Below are 18,487 nucleotides of genomic sequence, written 5' to 3'. Positions count from 1 at the left end.
TACAATAAGGAATACACAGTCATCATAGTTAACATAGGAAAAGTCAGCCAAGAATAGAAATCTTTTAAAAAAAATAGAAATCTTAGGTAAACTTTTAAAAGCATGCAGGTGATAGGAGATACCTGTCCATAATAAGCATTCGAGCGGATCGACTCCTTTTAGAAACCCTTGACAGACTGTTAGATGCGTCCAGGCTTGTTCAATCTGTTGGGGCTCAAGTTAAGACACTGAAAAATACTATTCACTTGAATCTGTACATCAGCCCTTGCTCAAAGAGCTCTCCCACAACAATGGCAAGCATGTATCTGACTCACACACAAATAAGCAGAGCATAATTCCAAAGTTTTTACAGATGAGAAAAGTGAAATGCCAAGCCGTTAGCAGGCTGATCTGTCTGCAAGTCAATGATGACCAGGAAGCTGGACCCTGAGCGCCATCATGCTCTGATTAGATGTCTGTGATGTCCTCTAAGAACTCAGCCAAGCAGAGAGCCTATCCTGACAGGTAAAGACATGAAGCCATTGATCTTATCTAACTACCTTGCCTTTCTTAACTAAAACTAACCCAGATAAGATAAAAATATTCTTAATCAACAAATTTGTCAAAAAAATTTGCCCCAAATAAACAGTACACAGCATGAAGTGAGGATCCTGCTCCTACATTCTCAGAGACTTCTACAGCCTCACTTGCAGGGTTAGCCCTGCCCAACAGACTGGTGTATATCTCTCCAGGCCTTTCCTCTATGCCCATAAAAATAACAAAATTTACATAGAAATGGGATAATTCTATAAGTAGCATTCTAGAGCTTGATTTTATTTTGCTCCCAAGTTGGAAATGAAAAATGAACAATCTGTTTAATATACAGAGTAGTGAATTGAAGAAGAAAAATGCAATATGTTTAAAGGATATTTCAGATCCTAGAAGTAAAGAAAGGAGTGGGCATGCCAGAAAGCAGCCATTATTCTAAATGGATTCAAATTTTCTTTTAGTTAAGTTTGATCTATTTTATCCTAGGTCAAGAGAAGAAAAACACTGAACTAACTGTATCCAAAAAAAAAAAAAAAAAAAGGAAAGAGAGAGAGAAAGGAAGCCAGCCAAACACTAAATCACACTCTATAGAATCTTATATTATTCATTTTCCATGAGTAGCATCTTCTAGTCATTATCAAGATAGAAAGATTGTTTAGACAGGATATTTTATTTGGGGAAATAATCTGTTTGATATTTACGCCTCCTCATTCTAGGGCTTCCAGCCAATTGCAATGGTGAGTCATATGTGGCCAGGGCAGACACAATTTGTTGTCCCCAATGGAACTCTTCAACTAAAACCTAAAAGGTGCTTAGATGTTATAACACTTGAGAATTCATCAGTATAAAATTTTAAATTACAATTTGCTTTAAAGAATGGTAAAAAAGGAAACAATGTCATATTTTATAACTCCAGGAAATAAAGATTATATTTCAATAGGGATTGCTTCTAAGCATGGAGCAAAGTACATCCATTTCTGATGATCTTATCATTGTTTGAGGTTCTAATCAAAGATCTAACAAGTCAATAAAAAAGAAGATTTTAACATCTTCCATGATAATCTTGAGTATGTGTTTGTGATATTTTTTAAAAAAGAAAAAATACATAGGTTTTTTCCCCCAACTGAATTGTATTTGTTTAGGCATTGTTGTAGAAAACATAAAATTACTAAGAATAAAATTTGCTTTCTGAAACCCCTTAAAGGAATGAAGTTATTATGGAAAGAGTCAAACTTGAGTACTGACCTTCCCAGATTTACAGTTCACTCTAGTTCACACTGACAATACGCCTGCCTTATCCTCCCTTAAGAACTTTAAAAATGGGATGGTCGTCTCTGTTGACCAACCCTGTCATTTCTTGGCATAATTACAGCATACATCCTGAATAGAAAAGTTGTTTTAATCTACATAAAAAGCAAAATTAAACGAGTAATACTTTTCCACCCTCTATTTCACCACATCTAGTAGGGATTTGTATTGTTACTTCACATATTATAATTGTGTAATCTTCCATAAGCAAACTTAGCTGAAATGATTCCATTTAAATAATGCTTAATGCATCACATAATATTTTAAAATGACATGTGGTAGCATGATGAGCTTGCTTCCAAAAAGATGTTATGATGTACTTAGAATTCTTATTAACAGAAGTCTCTGTGTACAAATACTCAAGTTCTTTTGCAGCTAATCAAATAAATTTAAATAATAACACAATGCAATAAGTAACACAAATATTTAGATCACCAAGATAAGACATTACAAATGAAACTAGGACTAAATGTGGTCAAGATCAATGCACTTGAGCCATTAACAAAATTAATTACATTTAAAAATCCTAAAACTATTTGTCTTGAAATTTTTTACAGTCCACATAGTTTTTCATTTTCTAGGTGGAATAATAAGCACAGATACTGAAAATACTATCTAACATTAAATGTTTATATTAAAAATGAAAAGAAATAATAAATTTTATAGTAAATAATTCATACACTATACATTTGGCTTTGGAGTGATTTCTTGAGATAAATACACTTATTTGGATAAAGGATTTTATTTATTTTCTTTTTGATACTTTAGGAATTCAGACAAAATAAGGAAGTCACACTTAGTTGGAGCTAAACAGTTGTAAAATATCCTCCTCACTAGTCTCTTCCTAGGATCCTCAAGTATTCTAGGAGTAATTTCCAAACCAATGGGAGACATTAATATATGATGATTTAAAAAAAATGGTAAGATTTTACCCTCACTCCAACTATGAAACATTTTCTTATGAGACCTTTCATCCCCCTCCCCAGAGCAAATGCTACTTTTAGTTACTCCTTGTGGTAAGTAGATTGTTTCTGAAAGGACCAAAAGAGCAGGATGGTGCAACTTTATTCTAAAGTACTATGTATGCCCAGACCCATTGGAGAAAGCCTGGTCAACTTACAGATGCCATGTCTATACTCAGCCCATCCAAAGGAGGAACTCTGTGGCTGAGTCTTCACATAATAAGATACAGTACAGTGGTATGTACCGCTTCCATTGTATCTACTGAAATCCCTGGTGAAACTGCTATCTCTCCTGACTGGATGAGGCACAGCCAGCTGTTCTAGGACGTCAAGCTGTTGGGAAACACCACTACCATCATTTTATTAGTCAACATACATCCACCATCACATTTGAGAGTTTTGAGAAATGTGACTTTCTCTCCCTACGATATGGTTCCTCCATATTATGATTCTTGGTTTAGTGATAATAGAGGGTACATTAAAGCTTGATTTTTATTGTAAGCATATATTCCTGATAAATATAATGGTTCTTTGTTTATAGGTTCATTGGTTGGAGAAAACCTGATTTTAGTTCTACCTCTGAAACTAGGAAATTTGTTAATAAAAATAAACCAGGCTGTGTGGTTAAATAATAAAGCGTGCATTCAATCAAATATTAGGCAGACATTAAGTATTTTGATCAGTAGAGTCATCACTCAGATGAAGAATTACTCAAAAACAACTTCAAGAATAAATTGGGTGCATAACCCAATGTATAAAATGATAAACTTAAGATAATAGAAACTTCCTAGAGAGATCTATAATTATTTAAGAGGATAAACCTGAAGGAAGTGATATTTATATTTGCTGTTATGCTTGAACATATTTTCTAAATTTTCTACAATGAATACTTACTGCCTTTAAAGTAAGAATTAAAAAAAGAAAGAAAGAAAATGCATGCCTGTCTACAAAAGTCATCATGCTACTGTGCTTCATCTATGAAATACTGTCCAAATTGGACAGGTTCGTGGTAAAGCCCTTCTAATCTGAATCTATTTTATCAAACTACTCTTATTTCCAATGAATACCCAACTCTAATGCTCAGCACTATCCTAAGGCAGGGGGTCACTAAATATATTTTGGTTCATCCAGATTCCACTGATGTCCTTTCTATTATGCCCAGGGCTTCTCCTCTTCCCAAGGTTTTGGATCATGGCTTTGTCCATAACCATATGTAGCCAACTTCATGATGTTCTAATTCAAGTATGGTGAACTGACAAAATCATTTTAGACTTTGACTTCAATAAACTCAGCCCAAGTAATTCAGAAGGAAGCTCTTTGTGACAGTCAGAGTCTCATCCACATTTGTTAAATGAGTAAAACAGTCACTAACCTGATCATAACAAAAGCAGCTAACATTCTTGATAGCTTTCCATTTAAAAGGAGGTTTGGTGCCAAGTGTTTTACACTTCATTTATCTTTTAATACTCAGAACAAATAGCTCTCCATTGCACAGAAGAAAACAACTGAGCCTCAGGTGGGTTATGGATATTTCCAAAGAGATGTAGCCAGAGGGCCTGGAATTCAGTTCTATCTGATACCAGTACATTCTACACTACCAAGTGTGCTTAGGGAAATACCACCAGGAATCATTTCATATTTGAGTCATTTTATTAATTAACTGGAATATTGGGTAGCTAAGCTAAACTGATATGTTGAGCTAAAGCATATAATTTCTTTTTAAACCAGGCACAGTGGTACTTGCCTGTAATCCCAGCAACTCAGGAGGCTGAGGCAGGAGGATAGCAAATTCAAGACCAGCCTTTGCAACTTAGTGAGCTTCTTGTCTCAAAATAAATAAAAAAAAAATACAAAGGGATGGGAATGTAGTTCAGTGGTACAGCACCCTGGGTTTGATCTTTAGTACCAGAGACAGAGGGACAGAGATAGAAAGAAATGTTTTATACATAAAAACAGATATAAAACTATGAGATCCTACTGAATCTCATTTTAAGTAATGTGTTTACCTGTATAGGACCAGCCAATCTCCTCAACAAGTTTTCTCTGTTGTCTGTAATATCCATAAGTCCAATCTACAATCAAGAAAAATCAAGTGATCAATGTGCAGGAAAAAATACATGCCCCAAAATTAAAAAATACAAGATACCCAAATCATTTTGCAATAAATGGCTTCATTTATGATTATTTTTTCCAGTGTCTTCTTTCAACCCAAACCATCACCATTACAGATATCATTGCCCCTGTTCTGGTAGCTACTGAGCATTTAAGGAATGCTAAAGTTTGGGCAGACACAATAAAATATTCTGTGCAAATAAGGAATAACTTAGGAGTATGATCCCTAAGAGACCACGTCAGAAAGGACAGCTTGTTATATCTGCAAATTTTTCTCACCATCCCTTAAGTTTAACATCCAAATTTCTGTTGATAAAGATACTTTTGGGTTTTCGATCAAAGTTTTATCTGCAAATGTTTCTAAGAGCCCCAGAAGTTATCATGGTTTCAAATTTGTTTCCCTTTTAATGTAAAATGAAATCAGATGTCTTGAGAAAATTGGGGTTTAAATGTGTGTGTGTTGGCTGAGAGAAAGGTTATATTAGATATTGTAAGTGAACTTTTCCCTGGAGGAAGAGACATGCCTGAAAGAGTAAGGCAGTGGAAGCTTAGTGTATCACAAGGTCAGTGGACACTTCAAAACCCACAGAGACAGGCTCCAGGTCTAGAACTTGGCACAAGGAGTAAAGGAAGGAAGACCGGGTGGAAGCCAGAGTCTCACCGCTTAATTCAAAATTTTTCTTGGAGCCATTCACACACACCCCAAAAAGACCCCTTAATCCCAGACTGTACTAACATTAGGACTCTATTTCAACTACACTGTGGATAAAGTATGGGCTCTGTGTGCAACCTGACCAGTGATGACAGAACTGTTTCTGTAGAAAAAGCTACAAAAAGTTTATTAATGAACTTGTGGAAGATACTCATTCATAAACTGGGGCTGTCATATAGCTTTCATTTGAATACACACATTTATACACAGGCACACACACATTGTATTGATTTTTTTTTCCTTTAGTTGGGGAAAGAAATTATTTCTTATTCACTCTGAATGGTTATTTTTTTTCCTTATTGACAGTTCCCAATTACTTCTGGGGTGCAAATATCATAAGGACTTTTCAAAAATTATTTTTTCTTTCTTCCATGTTATATACTCTCTGATTAACACAACTTGTGCAATAATAATAATAATAATAATAATAATAATAATAACAAACTTTAAAACCCATTTTATAAAAGCCAAAAGGAAGGGCAACTGTTAGAAATTCAGTCAGAATATGCTGATTATTAAAAGTCAAAACCAACCTTGGAGAAATAAAAGTTTTATTTTCATTTTTGTTCACCCATATAACTAGGCAAATACTCTACTGGCTGTGTCACAGACTTCAACACAGGGGTCCTTGTAACAATAATTTTATTGAAATACAGTTTATATACCACACTTCTCACCCATTAAAGTGTACAATGTAATGGCTTTTAGTATATTTACAGAGTCGGCAACCATAAATTTAGGACATCTTCATCACCCCTCAACAAACTCTACCTTTTAGCTGCCACCTCACCTGGCCCCACACCATACCTGGCCTGAGGCAAACACTCATCTGCCTTGTTTGCATAGATTTGAGTATTCTGGACATTTAAATGGAATCTTATAATATATAGCCTTTTGTCAATAGCTTTGTTCACACTGCACAGTGTTTGAAGCTTATCCATGTCACAACTTGCACCAATTCCTTTTCCTTCATTCCTTTTTACTGCTCAAGAATATCCAATTGTAAGGTGAATAAGAAAGTTAAGTTCCTCCCAGCTTGATCAACCTTAGATAGGCTTATTCCTGATTCTAGGCCCCTAATCTCTCTTTCCAGAGCTTTTGCCTTATAAATGTTATAAATGTAAATTCTTTCTCTAGCCTGTTGAGATGTAGATATTTTTAATAGGCAACCAACCATTTTACAGTCCCTGAAATTTATTTCTTAAGGACGCAGGCGCCATGTCTCTGAAATGTAATCCTGAAAGAGAGCATCCTTGCCTCCTAGTTTCAGTAAGAGAAGAGGAGCCTAATTTCAGTGAGGAACCTTGCTCCAAGTTGAAAAAACATGTTTACTTTTCCTTTGGATAAAGTTAATTACAAAACACAGATGGCCTATGACTTCTCCTATATGACCTGCGGTACTTTTCCACTAGCTTATCCCCAGTCTTGAAAATCCTTAGCCCTCTGCTTCACATGAGTTGAGTTCACAGTGGGTTCTGGCTTCTCCTCACTACTGCAATAGCCTTGAATAAAGTTGCCCTTGCCTGCTCAAATTTTCCTGGTGCAACTTTTGTTTTGACTATGGTTATACCATATTTTATTTACCCTTTCATTAATCAGTAGTTGCCTGGGTTGTTTCTACTGTGGGCTATTATTAATAAGACTGCTATGAATAGTCATACATATATTTGTCTCTATTTAAAAGATGAAATATTGAACTCAGAATTTATTTTTCATATATAAATGTCTCTTAAAGTGGTATTAACTTCTGGGAAAAAGTGGTTTGTTTTTTCCTTGATAAAGGAATATATATGATTAAAAGTTAGAATGAGTCTTTAGGGATAATTTGGTTCAGACTGTAACAGTTTAGAAAAAAAAATGAATTTTATTTAAGAGATAAGGTAATTATGCCAAAGTAAGGTAGCAACTGATAAAAATGGAAACTAGATGCCTAGCTCTGATCCCCTGCTCCAAGGATCCCTCCCCGCTCCCCCAGTAGTGAGGACTCTCATACTGCTCAGCTGTTAGTCACTCTCCTACAGTGCTTTCCCTAGTAAGAACCCCTGTGGCATGTTTACTTTAGAGAGAAACAAAATAAAACCAGTAAAAGCCAGAGATTCACTAACAGGAATTATCTAGGCAGTAAATTACAGAGAACTGAATGCATACTTGATTGGACCTGGCAACCTACTGGAACCTTCCTCTAAAACTGCATTAACTACAGAGAAAATATTTGTTACCATCTTTTATACATCTCAAATGTAAGCATTTTAATGATACAAGTATTTTTATCATTTAAATGCATTTGATGGCTTCAGAAGATTGGATGCCACACAGAACTTACATTTAACAATTATTTGACTGAAATAAATACAACAGTAAGCTCTTACTTTAATGATTCATTGTAAAGGATGATAGCAAAAATCAGCCAGTTCCAGTTCCTAGCTTTCCTTGCAGGCCTTTATTGCTGCACAATGAGCATTTGTCCTTGGTTTCTAATTACTTACATTAGGGAAGCTTTTTCAATACAAGATTCCCAGGTGTTGGTAGCTCTCTTCAGTTCCTTTATGCATTGTTCCCTTAATTGTTACTTCAAACAATCCGTTACACATTCATATGCTAATTACATAGTCCTTGGGCGTGAGAGAGTACCCCACTTTAAAAATTCTACTTAGAGGTCTGATAGATGAGATGTGATAGCTCCAATGAACAAGAAAAAAAGAAGCTACTTCACTTTTTTTTGTTGTTGCATTATATACTTTGAAAACCAGTAAATCCTGTATAACATAGAATCTATCCAAGTGCTTACACATTTTTAAATCCACGAAAATGAAATTATATATATATGTGTGAATATATAGATGTATATACGTGTATATATATATGATATATATATAGAATGACTTTTTCCTGTTTCTGTGGATTTTAGTTTCTTGAGTTTTTAGACTTTTTTTTTTCCTTTCCATTAAAAGTACTTGCCATTTTTATTTTCGTCTGTCTCACAGTGACAAAAGTAGAAAAGAAATTTCAGGATGGGATTGAACACATAGCATACAAGAATGTGTACATTAATGAATACTTTTAAAGCCTACTCTAAAATTTGTCTGGAAAAAAATACTATTCACAAAGTGAATTTTGAACTTGCTAAAAAACCCAAAATTGTGAGAATTTTGGTTATATTAATTTAGGTGACCTTAAACGTTCCTGTTCCAAACCACTGCAACTTGCATTGACCTTCAGCATCTATATAAAAGTAAATAGGAATATACTTACATGCACTAACATATGAACATATACATATTTCTTTATTTTTCTTTACACTCATTTAAAGGAAATGAAAGTGTTAATTGCTAATAATTAGCATTTTTTCAAGTTTCAAAATCACCTCCTTCCAAATAAGAATGAGTGTGCTCATTTCTTAAGGTATCATTATAAATATTCGAAGTACAAAATTGCTTCTGAGGGTCCCCTCACCCTAAAGAAATGTGTTTGCTATGTGTTGGTCAACAATTTATCATTTGCATCTTACTACAGATTTTAACTGCAGTGTTCTGACAAAACACACAGGCACACAGCCAAGTACACATTCTGATATTATAAAGTGCTTGAAATATGAAAGGGAGGAGGCACAGAATGGTCTTGAAAAAGACATTTCAGGGAGACTATAACTACAGGTTTACACCTGACGTCTGGGATTATGGATTTCTTGAAGTGGACTTGTCCATAGTATATAATTCTTCCTATGTTCTCTCATGTTCTTTAGAGAAATCACTAAGGATATTCAGAAATCTGGAAAAGTGTTGAAGAATGGGAAAAGTTAGAGATGGACCTTTGAAGCCCTGGGTGAGACTGTCAAGGAAGAGGGAGAGGGACTGAATGTCCCAAATAGAGAAGGGCTGAGCACCCAGACTGGTACAGGGTGGATCCCAAGGTCAGAGGGGTCAGCTGAGCTCTTGTGTAGGGTCTGCATATGTCACTAGAAACTTATTCTTGGTGACAGTTCACTGTGATACAAGGTCATAGAATCTTCATTATTTTAATTTTCATACTACTCTCTTTTTATCTGGATTTCTTTTAAAAATTGAGGAGGCAGTTTACTAAGTTGACTTAAAGGTATTGAATATATTTCATACATTTGAGTATATTCTGAAGGAAAATATCAAAGAAGAGTAGGAATAATAAGATAAATATTTTAGCTGAACTGAAAGGAGTTAAGTGTGTGTTTGTAAAGAAAGGAGGGTGACTTTTGAAAGCCTGAGGGGGCTGGAAACCTCTGAAGATACTCCAGTGTCCGCAGAGCAATTATCATCTGCTAAATAATTCGACATCAGACATACATAAGACTGATGTGGTTGTAGTAAAACGAAAGTTGACAGTGACAGCAGTGATAATTATCAATGGAAATAAAATAAGTACCCTATCTAGTAGAAAAAAAAAACAAAGTAAAATCAGAAACAGGAGTTCCTTCAAGAAGAGAAACAGTTTTGGATGAAAGCACACCTCTGAACACATTGTCTGGCTACTTGAGTCATTTATGTGTTCAGATGTCTTGTTGGAACTTTCTGCCTCTGATAAGAAACCAGATGGACATCATTATCCAAAGTACATGTATGAAGGCACAAATTGGGTGACAACCTACTTTATATACAGAGATATGAAAAATTGTGATATACATGTGTAATAAGAATTGTAATGCAAAAAAATAACAAAGTGCATGTATAAAGACATGAATTGGCGTGAACATACTTTATACACAAAGATATGAAAAATTGTGCTCTATATGTGTAATAAGAATTGTAAGCATTCCACTATTCTGTATTAAAAAAATAAAATCAATTTAAAAAAAAAGAAATCTGAGTTTCTCATCCAAGTGATATAGACCAAAAGTCTACTAGCTAAATAAGGCAACTTCCAATAAAATTAAATTCAGCCATAAGTAGAGTTTGCAATATATATAGTAGATTTTTCTCTGTGGATATTTTCATCATTCATTGTTAAAGTTGACTTTCAGTCAAATTAAGTTATCAAATAGTCAGTCCTTACCCATCTGGAATGTTAACTTCCAGTATCTATGCAAAGACATTTGTGAAATATGATGCAGTTAATTATGGTAACTCAGTCACTATGGCTTCTTTAGGAAATAGTAATAGTTCAAAGATTATTCTCACTGTTAATCACTTCAGATGTAATCCAAGTCCCTAAAAACACTCTGCTTTTCAAAATATACACGTCATTTCCCCCTTAGACCATCTGTTTTCCAATTTCAGCTGCTTTCAAGGATTAGAAAGAGTTCCACTAGTTTTCTCATCTCTGAAAAGGCTTCAACTTAATGCCAAATAGGGGGCATATTGATCTGTAGTATTCTGAAAAAAAAATAAGTTTTGAATCCAGTTGACCTATTTAGGGATAAGATTAAAGAGATGAACAAGTAAAGGCTTGAAACATAATATGAAAAAAACCAATGGTAAAATTATCAAAGGAGATGGAAAGATTGAACACAAAGGATAACGACGTAAAAGTACAAAGGGAGCCATTTCTTTCATATGTTATTTCAGCAGTGAGACATCCAATTAAATACCTGTCTCATAGGACTAAGGAAGAGTTCAGAGGTGAGCAATTGAATTTTGTTGTTCTTTAGACAATGGCTATGAATGCTTTCTTAGAGAGGATCTGTATGTTGGCCATATGTTTACCAAATCCATTCAAACTTTTCAATGAAAGATCAAATCACAGGCTTGTCTTGGAAAGTAGCTGATATATTTTTCTGTATTAGGCATGTGTTTTTAACCTAATATAATTTATCCATGTTTCTAAAGTTGAGGTTTTCTTTTCTGTTAAATAAATGTTAACTTTTATCTTTATTACCCAATTGTAATTTATGCCTGCTAAGAAACCAAATTTAAAAATACTGGTAAGCAAAAATAATTTTAAAACTCATTTATAATTCTATCTCCTATAGATAAATATTGCTTATAATTTTGCATATGTATGTTTTCATAAATGTTATAAGCATATTTAGTAAATTTTAATTAATTAAATTACTCTATTCATTTGGTAATGTGTATTTCATACAAAATAATAAATCACTGATCTTCTCAAATTAATGAATATAGTTTTACAGAATCATAAGAGTTCACTTAAAGCATTCTCTACATTTTGGATACTGGGATTAAACAGTTGATTTAATTTTGGAAATTTTATTTCCTGGAATTAAGTAATATGAGTGATGACAATTTCCAATCAGCTAGCCTTCCTTGAACTTCATGAATAAATAAAGTCTTTAGGAATTTGCACTTTTTCCCTGTCAAAAGTCTTACACAACACCAGAAAAGCACTAAGACAGCCAGAACTCCTATTATCATACAGAGCTATCATTATAGCCACGTAATTCTACATCCATAATAGTGAATTTGTTTGACCACAAGAGAAAAACCAAATTGTTGATGACATAGTGATAATAGGAACAAACATGGAAATAACATGTGTAAAAAAATTTAAGCAAGGAGGAGCTAAAAACAATATTACAAGTGGGAAGAGGCATATAAATGTGGTCAGAAAACATGGAATTTATTAAGTTACAAAGGCAATGTGTTATCATATTTGTGTTAAATGTTATTCTATACTATTAATTATCTGTATAACAACAGTATATGATCATCTAGCAACATAAATTTGCTGGTGTGAAGTCTTATGCCCATGTGTTTGCACTAAGATCTGGTGTTGAGCAAGAACATCTGCTGTGCCATTCTATGATTGGGATCACTCGGATGTTCTGGACAATTGGCACCCTGATGTAAGCAATTAGAGGATACAATGGAATTCCACTCAGATTTACCATGAATGGCATAAAACACAGAGAAAGTGCGTAAGTAAAAGATAGACTTATTATAAATATAAAAGAAAATGTGAATAAATGAAGAGACCTACCACATTCCTCAATAGGGACATTGAATTTGGGGAAACTATTAACTCTTTCTAGATTAATAAATAGATCAAATCTCACTGTGATGTTTTTATTTGAAAAAAAAATATTCTTAAGTTTATATGCAAGTATACATGCAAAGTAATAAACAATTTAGGAAAAGTGAAATAATATGTGCTTGGTTAGCCAATATCTTTAAAATGATAAACAAACAGGCAGATCAAGAAACAAAGAACAACACATTAAAATTGAACTTAGTGTAGATGCAAGCTTAATCTATGATAAAGCAAATATCACAAACATGAGGCAAGAATGAAAGTTCAACATACAAGGAACACTGGCTATTTGGAAAAGGAATTCAAATCACACTTTCTTTGTACATATATCAAAATAAATTACAAGTGGATTAACAATGTTTTAAAAACCAATGGACAAAAGTTATAAAATACATTATTATTTATTTAATTTATCATAAGATAGAGAATGACTTTCTATTATTTTAGTTGTAGATGGAAAGTATGCCTTTATTTTATTTGTATATTTATTTATTTATTTGTTTATTTATTTTTTATGTGGTGCTAAGGATGAAACTCTGCCACTGAGCTACAGCACCAGCCCCTGGAGATTGACTTTCTATGCATGCAGAAAAGATATAAACAAATATTCAAAGTTTTGATTACATAAAATTTAAAGCTTATATATGAAATGTTTAATGAAATGCAAATTATATATGCTGCTATTGCTAACTGCTAAAATACATTAAACAAATATAACTATGTATTTTCTAAACATAGTTTTTTAAATGCTAATATAATTAATAAATCTACAAAGAACTGTTAGACTTTGAGTATCAAAGTAAAATAAAACTTGAGATAGCATTTTTCTAGTTAATAGGTTGTCAAAAGTTTATTATTATTTTAAACAGTATTCAACGATGCTCAAAAAATCTCGAGATGTCCTCTGACACACAGATGGGAAAAATAACTAGTATAAAGTTTCTGGGAAGTCAGTTGGCAAGAGTTACCAACATCCTTAAAATGTTTAATACTCTTATACACATTAGGAATAGATTTTAAAAAGTTAACTGAGGCAAAGACATAGGATTATGTTTCAAAATATTTAGAGCACTGAAAGTATAAGGAGAACAACTGGAAAATATGTTGATGCACAAACATAGGAGAAATTTAAATAATTAGTTAATGTTCATAATAAGAAATAAATATGAAGCCTCTACAATTATATTTTGGAGCCTTGGAATGTAGCTTGGTGGAGGTGCACTTTCTTAACATTAGGGAAGCCCTGGGTTTGATCCCAAGTACCACAATTAAAGCTTGTCCTTACAAGAAATTGCAGCATATTTTTTTTTAAGATATTTTGAATGGAGTGGTTGTCCTCATTTCCATTTCAGAGGATTGTTGGGAATCAACCTAACAAAAGAGGTGAAAGACTTATACAATGAAAACTACAGAACCCTAAAGAGAGAAATAGAAGAAGATCTTAGAAGATGGAAAAATATACCCTGTTCATGGATAGGCAGAACTAACATCATCAAAATGGCGATATTACCAAAAGTTCTCTATAGGTTTAATGCAATGCCAATCAAAATCCCAACGGCATTTCTTGTAGAAATAGAGAAAGCAATCATGAAATTCATATGGAAAAATAAAAGACCCAGAATAGCAAAAACAATGCTAAGCAAGAAGTGTGAATCAGGCGGTATAGCGATACCAGACTTCGAACTATACTACAGAGCAATAGTAACAAAAACAGCATGGTACTGGTACCAAAACAGGCGGGTGGACCAATGGTACAGAATAGAGGACACAGAAACCAATCCACAAAACTACAACTATCTTATATTTGATAAAGGGGCTAAAAGCATGCAATGGAGGAAGGATAGCATCTTCAACAAATGGTGCTGGGAAAACTGGAAATCCATATGCAACAAAATGAAACTGAATCCCTTTCTCTCGCCATGCACAAAAGTGAATTCAAAATGGATCAAGGAGCTTGATATCAAATCAGAGACGCGCCGTCTGATAGAAGAAAAAGTTGGCTACGATCTACAGTCGGTGGGGTCGGGCTCCAAATTCCTCAATAGGACACCCATAGCACAAAAGTTAATAACTAGAATCAACAAATGGGACTTAATCAAACTAAAAAGTTTTTTCTCAGCAAAAGAAACAATAAGAGAGGTAAATAGGGAGCCTACACCCTGGGAAAAAATCTTTACTCCTCACACTTCAGATAGAGCCCTAATATCCAGAGTATACAAAGAACTCAAAAAATTAGACAATAAGAGAACAAACAACCCAATCAACAAATGGGCCAAGGACCTGAACAGACACTTCTCAGAGGAGGACATACAGTCAATCAACAAGTACATGAAAAAATGCTCAACATCTCTAGCTGTCAGAGAAATGCAAATCAAAACCACCCTAAGATACCATCTCACTCCAGTAAGATTGGCAGCCATTAGGAAGTCAAACAACAACAAGTGCTGGCGAGGATGTGGGGAAAAGGGTACACTTGTACATTGCTGGTGGGACTGCAGATTGGTGCAGCCAATTTGGAAAGCAGTATGGAGATTTCTTGGAAAGCTGGGAATGGAGCCACCATTTCACCCAGCTATTCCCCTTCTTCGTCTATTCCCTAAAGACCTAAAAAGAGCATGCTACAGGGACACTGCTACATCGATGTTCATAGCAGCACAGTTCACAATAGCAAGACTGTGGAACCAACCTAGATGCCCTTCAATAGACGAATGGATAAAAAAAATGTGGCATTTATACACAATGGAGTATTACTCTGCATTAAAAAATGACAAAATCATAGAATTTACAGGGAAATGGATGGCATTAGAGCAGATTATGCTAAGTGAAGCTAGCCAATCCCTAAAAAACAAATGCCAAATGTCTTCTTTGATATAAGGAAAGTAACTAAGAACAGAGTAGGGAGGAAGAGCAGGAGAAGAAGATTAACATTAAACAGGGATGAGAGGTGGGAGGGAAAGGGAGAGAGAAGGGAAATTGCACGGTAATGGAAGGAGACCCTCAGGGTTATACAGTGGAGGGGGTAGAGAGAGAGGAGGGGAGGGGAGGGGAGAGGTGGGGAGGGGGGAGGGTGGAGGATAGGAAAGGCAGCGGAGCACAACAGACACTAGTATGGCAATTTGTAAATCAATGGATGTGTAACTGATGTGATTTTGCAATCTGTGTATGGGGTGAAGGTGGGAGTTCATAACCCACTTGAATCAAAGTGTGGAATATGATATGTCAAGAAATTTGTAATGTTTTGAACAACCCACAATAAAAAATTAAAAAAAAAAAAGAAATTGCAGCATAGATGTAACATTAACAGCATTTTGATGTTAGGCTTAGGAAATCACAAACACATGGTAGGCATGTAAGTACTTTGGCTACAGATAATTAAAAACAAGTGCAATAGCATAATAAGTGATGTTGCAATTTTTCAGGTTATCTTAATGGCCATGATGCTCAGATTAACTGGGTCCTCTATTTGTGGGTAAACCTTGAAACACCCTATTTTCGTTGGTGCCTTATTTCTAAATCAACACTCCTGCATAGACAAATTAAACATAAGTGTTAATACTTTAAGCAGGAAAATCTGGCAGCTTTATGTATTAGCAGCGTATTCTGAAATAGGTGTGGACCATATGTTAAAATTGCTGCCAGTATGTTGACTGATTTGTTATGTAGTTATGTCTGGGCAAGGCATATTTTATGGACCCTTTTTCAGCCTATTGACTGAGAATTCGTTTTGATATGTTTTGAATTCCATTTAGATTATTTTTATTAGACTAGAAAAGGAAACTTTATTCACAGGAAGGATTCTTTAATAGTAAACATATTTTAGAAAAAATGCACTTATATCAATGCATATCATTTCTCAAATACTTTTCAGGCATACATTGTTTTAAAATTTTCAATAATGATACAAAATCAAAAAATTTCAACATATATACACTCTTTATAGTATATGCTTGCTCATTCACAAAATTATTCACTTGTTTACTGTTTTTATCTGGTTCTCAGCCTCAAGTACTCTTTAGTCATCAAGATAAGTACGAACACTCAACCCGAATGGAAAATATGAATCCTTACAGTAATCAAATGTTGAATTATTTTTCCCTCAAGAATCACATGAACACCGAAAATAAAATATTTAATTTTATAGTTAAATTTAGAGGAATTACTCTTACCCAGCTGCTTCATTGCATTTTTAAAATGATCACATTTTAAAAAATTTGACAACATTAACACTTTCCTTGTTTTGGAAAAGAACAGAAGATTATTATTTATTTATTTCAAAGTTTGTAGTATTTACATTTTGAAGAAATTCTTTGGTTTCAACCATTTTTCCCAATAGCAATTTTAAGAAATTAAATGCCTTGATAACATCACTCATTAGTTGACTTTCAATGGTTACCAAGCTCCTGACTACATTATATAGTCACTGAATTTTTCATAACTGCACATTTTAAAAAGATTACATCAGCTTTCTTGGTAGATTTAAGTGTTTCCTTGCCAACAGATTAACAGGTGATAATTATTACTCATCATCTCATTTTTATCCATTGTAAGGTTTATTTGCAGTCAGTAGAAACTGCTCAAATCCTATTGAGAGTGTATAAGGCCCGCAGAATCATTTTATTTGCTTCACTTTCCTCTGCTTGATACTTAAACTCTCCATCCCATGCTGGACTCTTCAAAGCATCCCTCTTGTACTCTCTCTCTCATGCAGATAAATGCATTATGCTTGGAGTGTGGTGTTTCCAAGATCCTCATTCTGTGAACCGCCAAAGTCGGCCTTAGGAAGAGATGATTGGATTCAACCACCAATCACAACTCTTATCTTCAAGTCTTGTGATTGGTTATCTATCCTGACTGATGACAGCACTGAGTTAGGGGCCCACTGTTATAACAGATGTTCCCAAGTTTGGGCTAAAACTTGAATGCTCTCTGCAGTGGCAGATGCTCAAAGTTGTTCATTAGGTTGCCTGGATAACAAAGGTTTTTTTTTGCACTTTGAGGATCAATATTTATAAAGCCTTCTTGTTCAGTACATAATTAATAGCCTTGGAGAATACATTTCATTAGTTATATTTTACACACAATTGCAAATGGTTGGCCAGGGGTGGGATATTATTTATTTTGAAATAGTTAACTCAGTTGGAACAAATGTGTTTTCTCTCCAGGTTTACTGTTTAATTTGTGAGGATGTCAAGAGACCCAACAAGTTAATGCAGTGTTTTGGCTGGGATTGCAACCAGGACATCACTGGCATTTTGCCCTGAAGTTACTGGGCCCCTGGGACACCTCAAGATAATTAACATACCCCTGCAGTGTTTAATGTGGTAATGGCAATGGTTAAAGAAGAGCATCTTCCAGAAGAGCATGGGGTAGCATTTTTGCACCTCAGGAGGGCTAGCTCTATGGACAAGTCAATGTTTCTAAGTCTAAAACATAAAGTGCTTTTAGCAAAGATTTAAGCCTTGAAATTTGTGTATGATATACTATTAAGCCACGAGATATTAAAATAAAATATATTTCCTTCCATATATTTTTAAACATCTAAGTGAGCATACATTTCTGAAGTTTATACTTCTGACATTAATATCACTAATGGCAAATAATTTTGATGGATAATGTTTAATTGATAATCTACTATATGTCTAGCCAAAGATAAATTGATTTAACCTTCAAAATAAAATCTCATTAATATGCATTGTGTGCTCAAGAAGGTCATGAACTAGCAGCATCATACTTTGACATGTCATTCAAGATCATTGGCAAACTAAGAAAATATTGACTACCAAAATACAAATCATTTCAGGCTACCTTTTTTCAAACCTCAGAAATAACTTTCAGAAAGTCTCAACCCCTTTCATTTTAAATGGTATGTACGTACCTCCTCATAAAATGTTTTGATTCATACAATATA

The 18,487-nt window shown here is 34.2% G+C and overlaps 1 protein-coding gene across 4 annotated transcripts in view; it reads right to left on the bottom strand.

The window, feature by feature from the left end:
- Positions 1–18,487, bottom strand: part of Ptprz1 (protein tyrosine phosphatase receptor type Z1) — a 183,360-nt gene that overhangs the window by 111,921 nt on the left and 52,952 nt on the right. For all 4 annotated transcript variants that reach the window (XM_058572131.1, XM_058572132.1, XM_046422389.2 and 1 more), the window contains exon 2: positions 4,805–4,870. In XM_058572131.1, coding sequence (XP_058428114.1) covers positions 4,805–4,870 — 66 coding nt within the window. The remainder of the gene's footprint in view (positions 1–4,804; positions 4,871–18,487) is intronic.

Source organism: Marmota monax, unplaced genomic scaffold, assembly GCF_021218885.2.
Source record: "Marmota monax isolate L192 unplaced genomic scaffold, Marmota_monax_Labrador192_F-V1.1 WCK01_AAM20220418_F8-fsc00027, whole genome shotgun sequence".
NCBI lineage: Eukaryota > Metazoa > Chordata > Mammalia > Rodentia > Sciuridae > Marmota > Marmota monax.
Note: the sequence above shows the minus strand (reverse complement) of the source record. Positions and strands in the feature narration are given on the sequence as shown.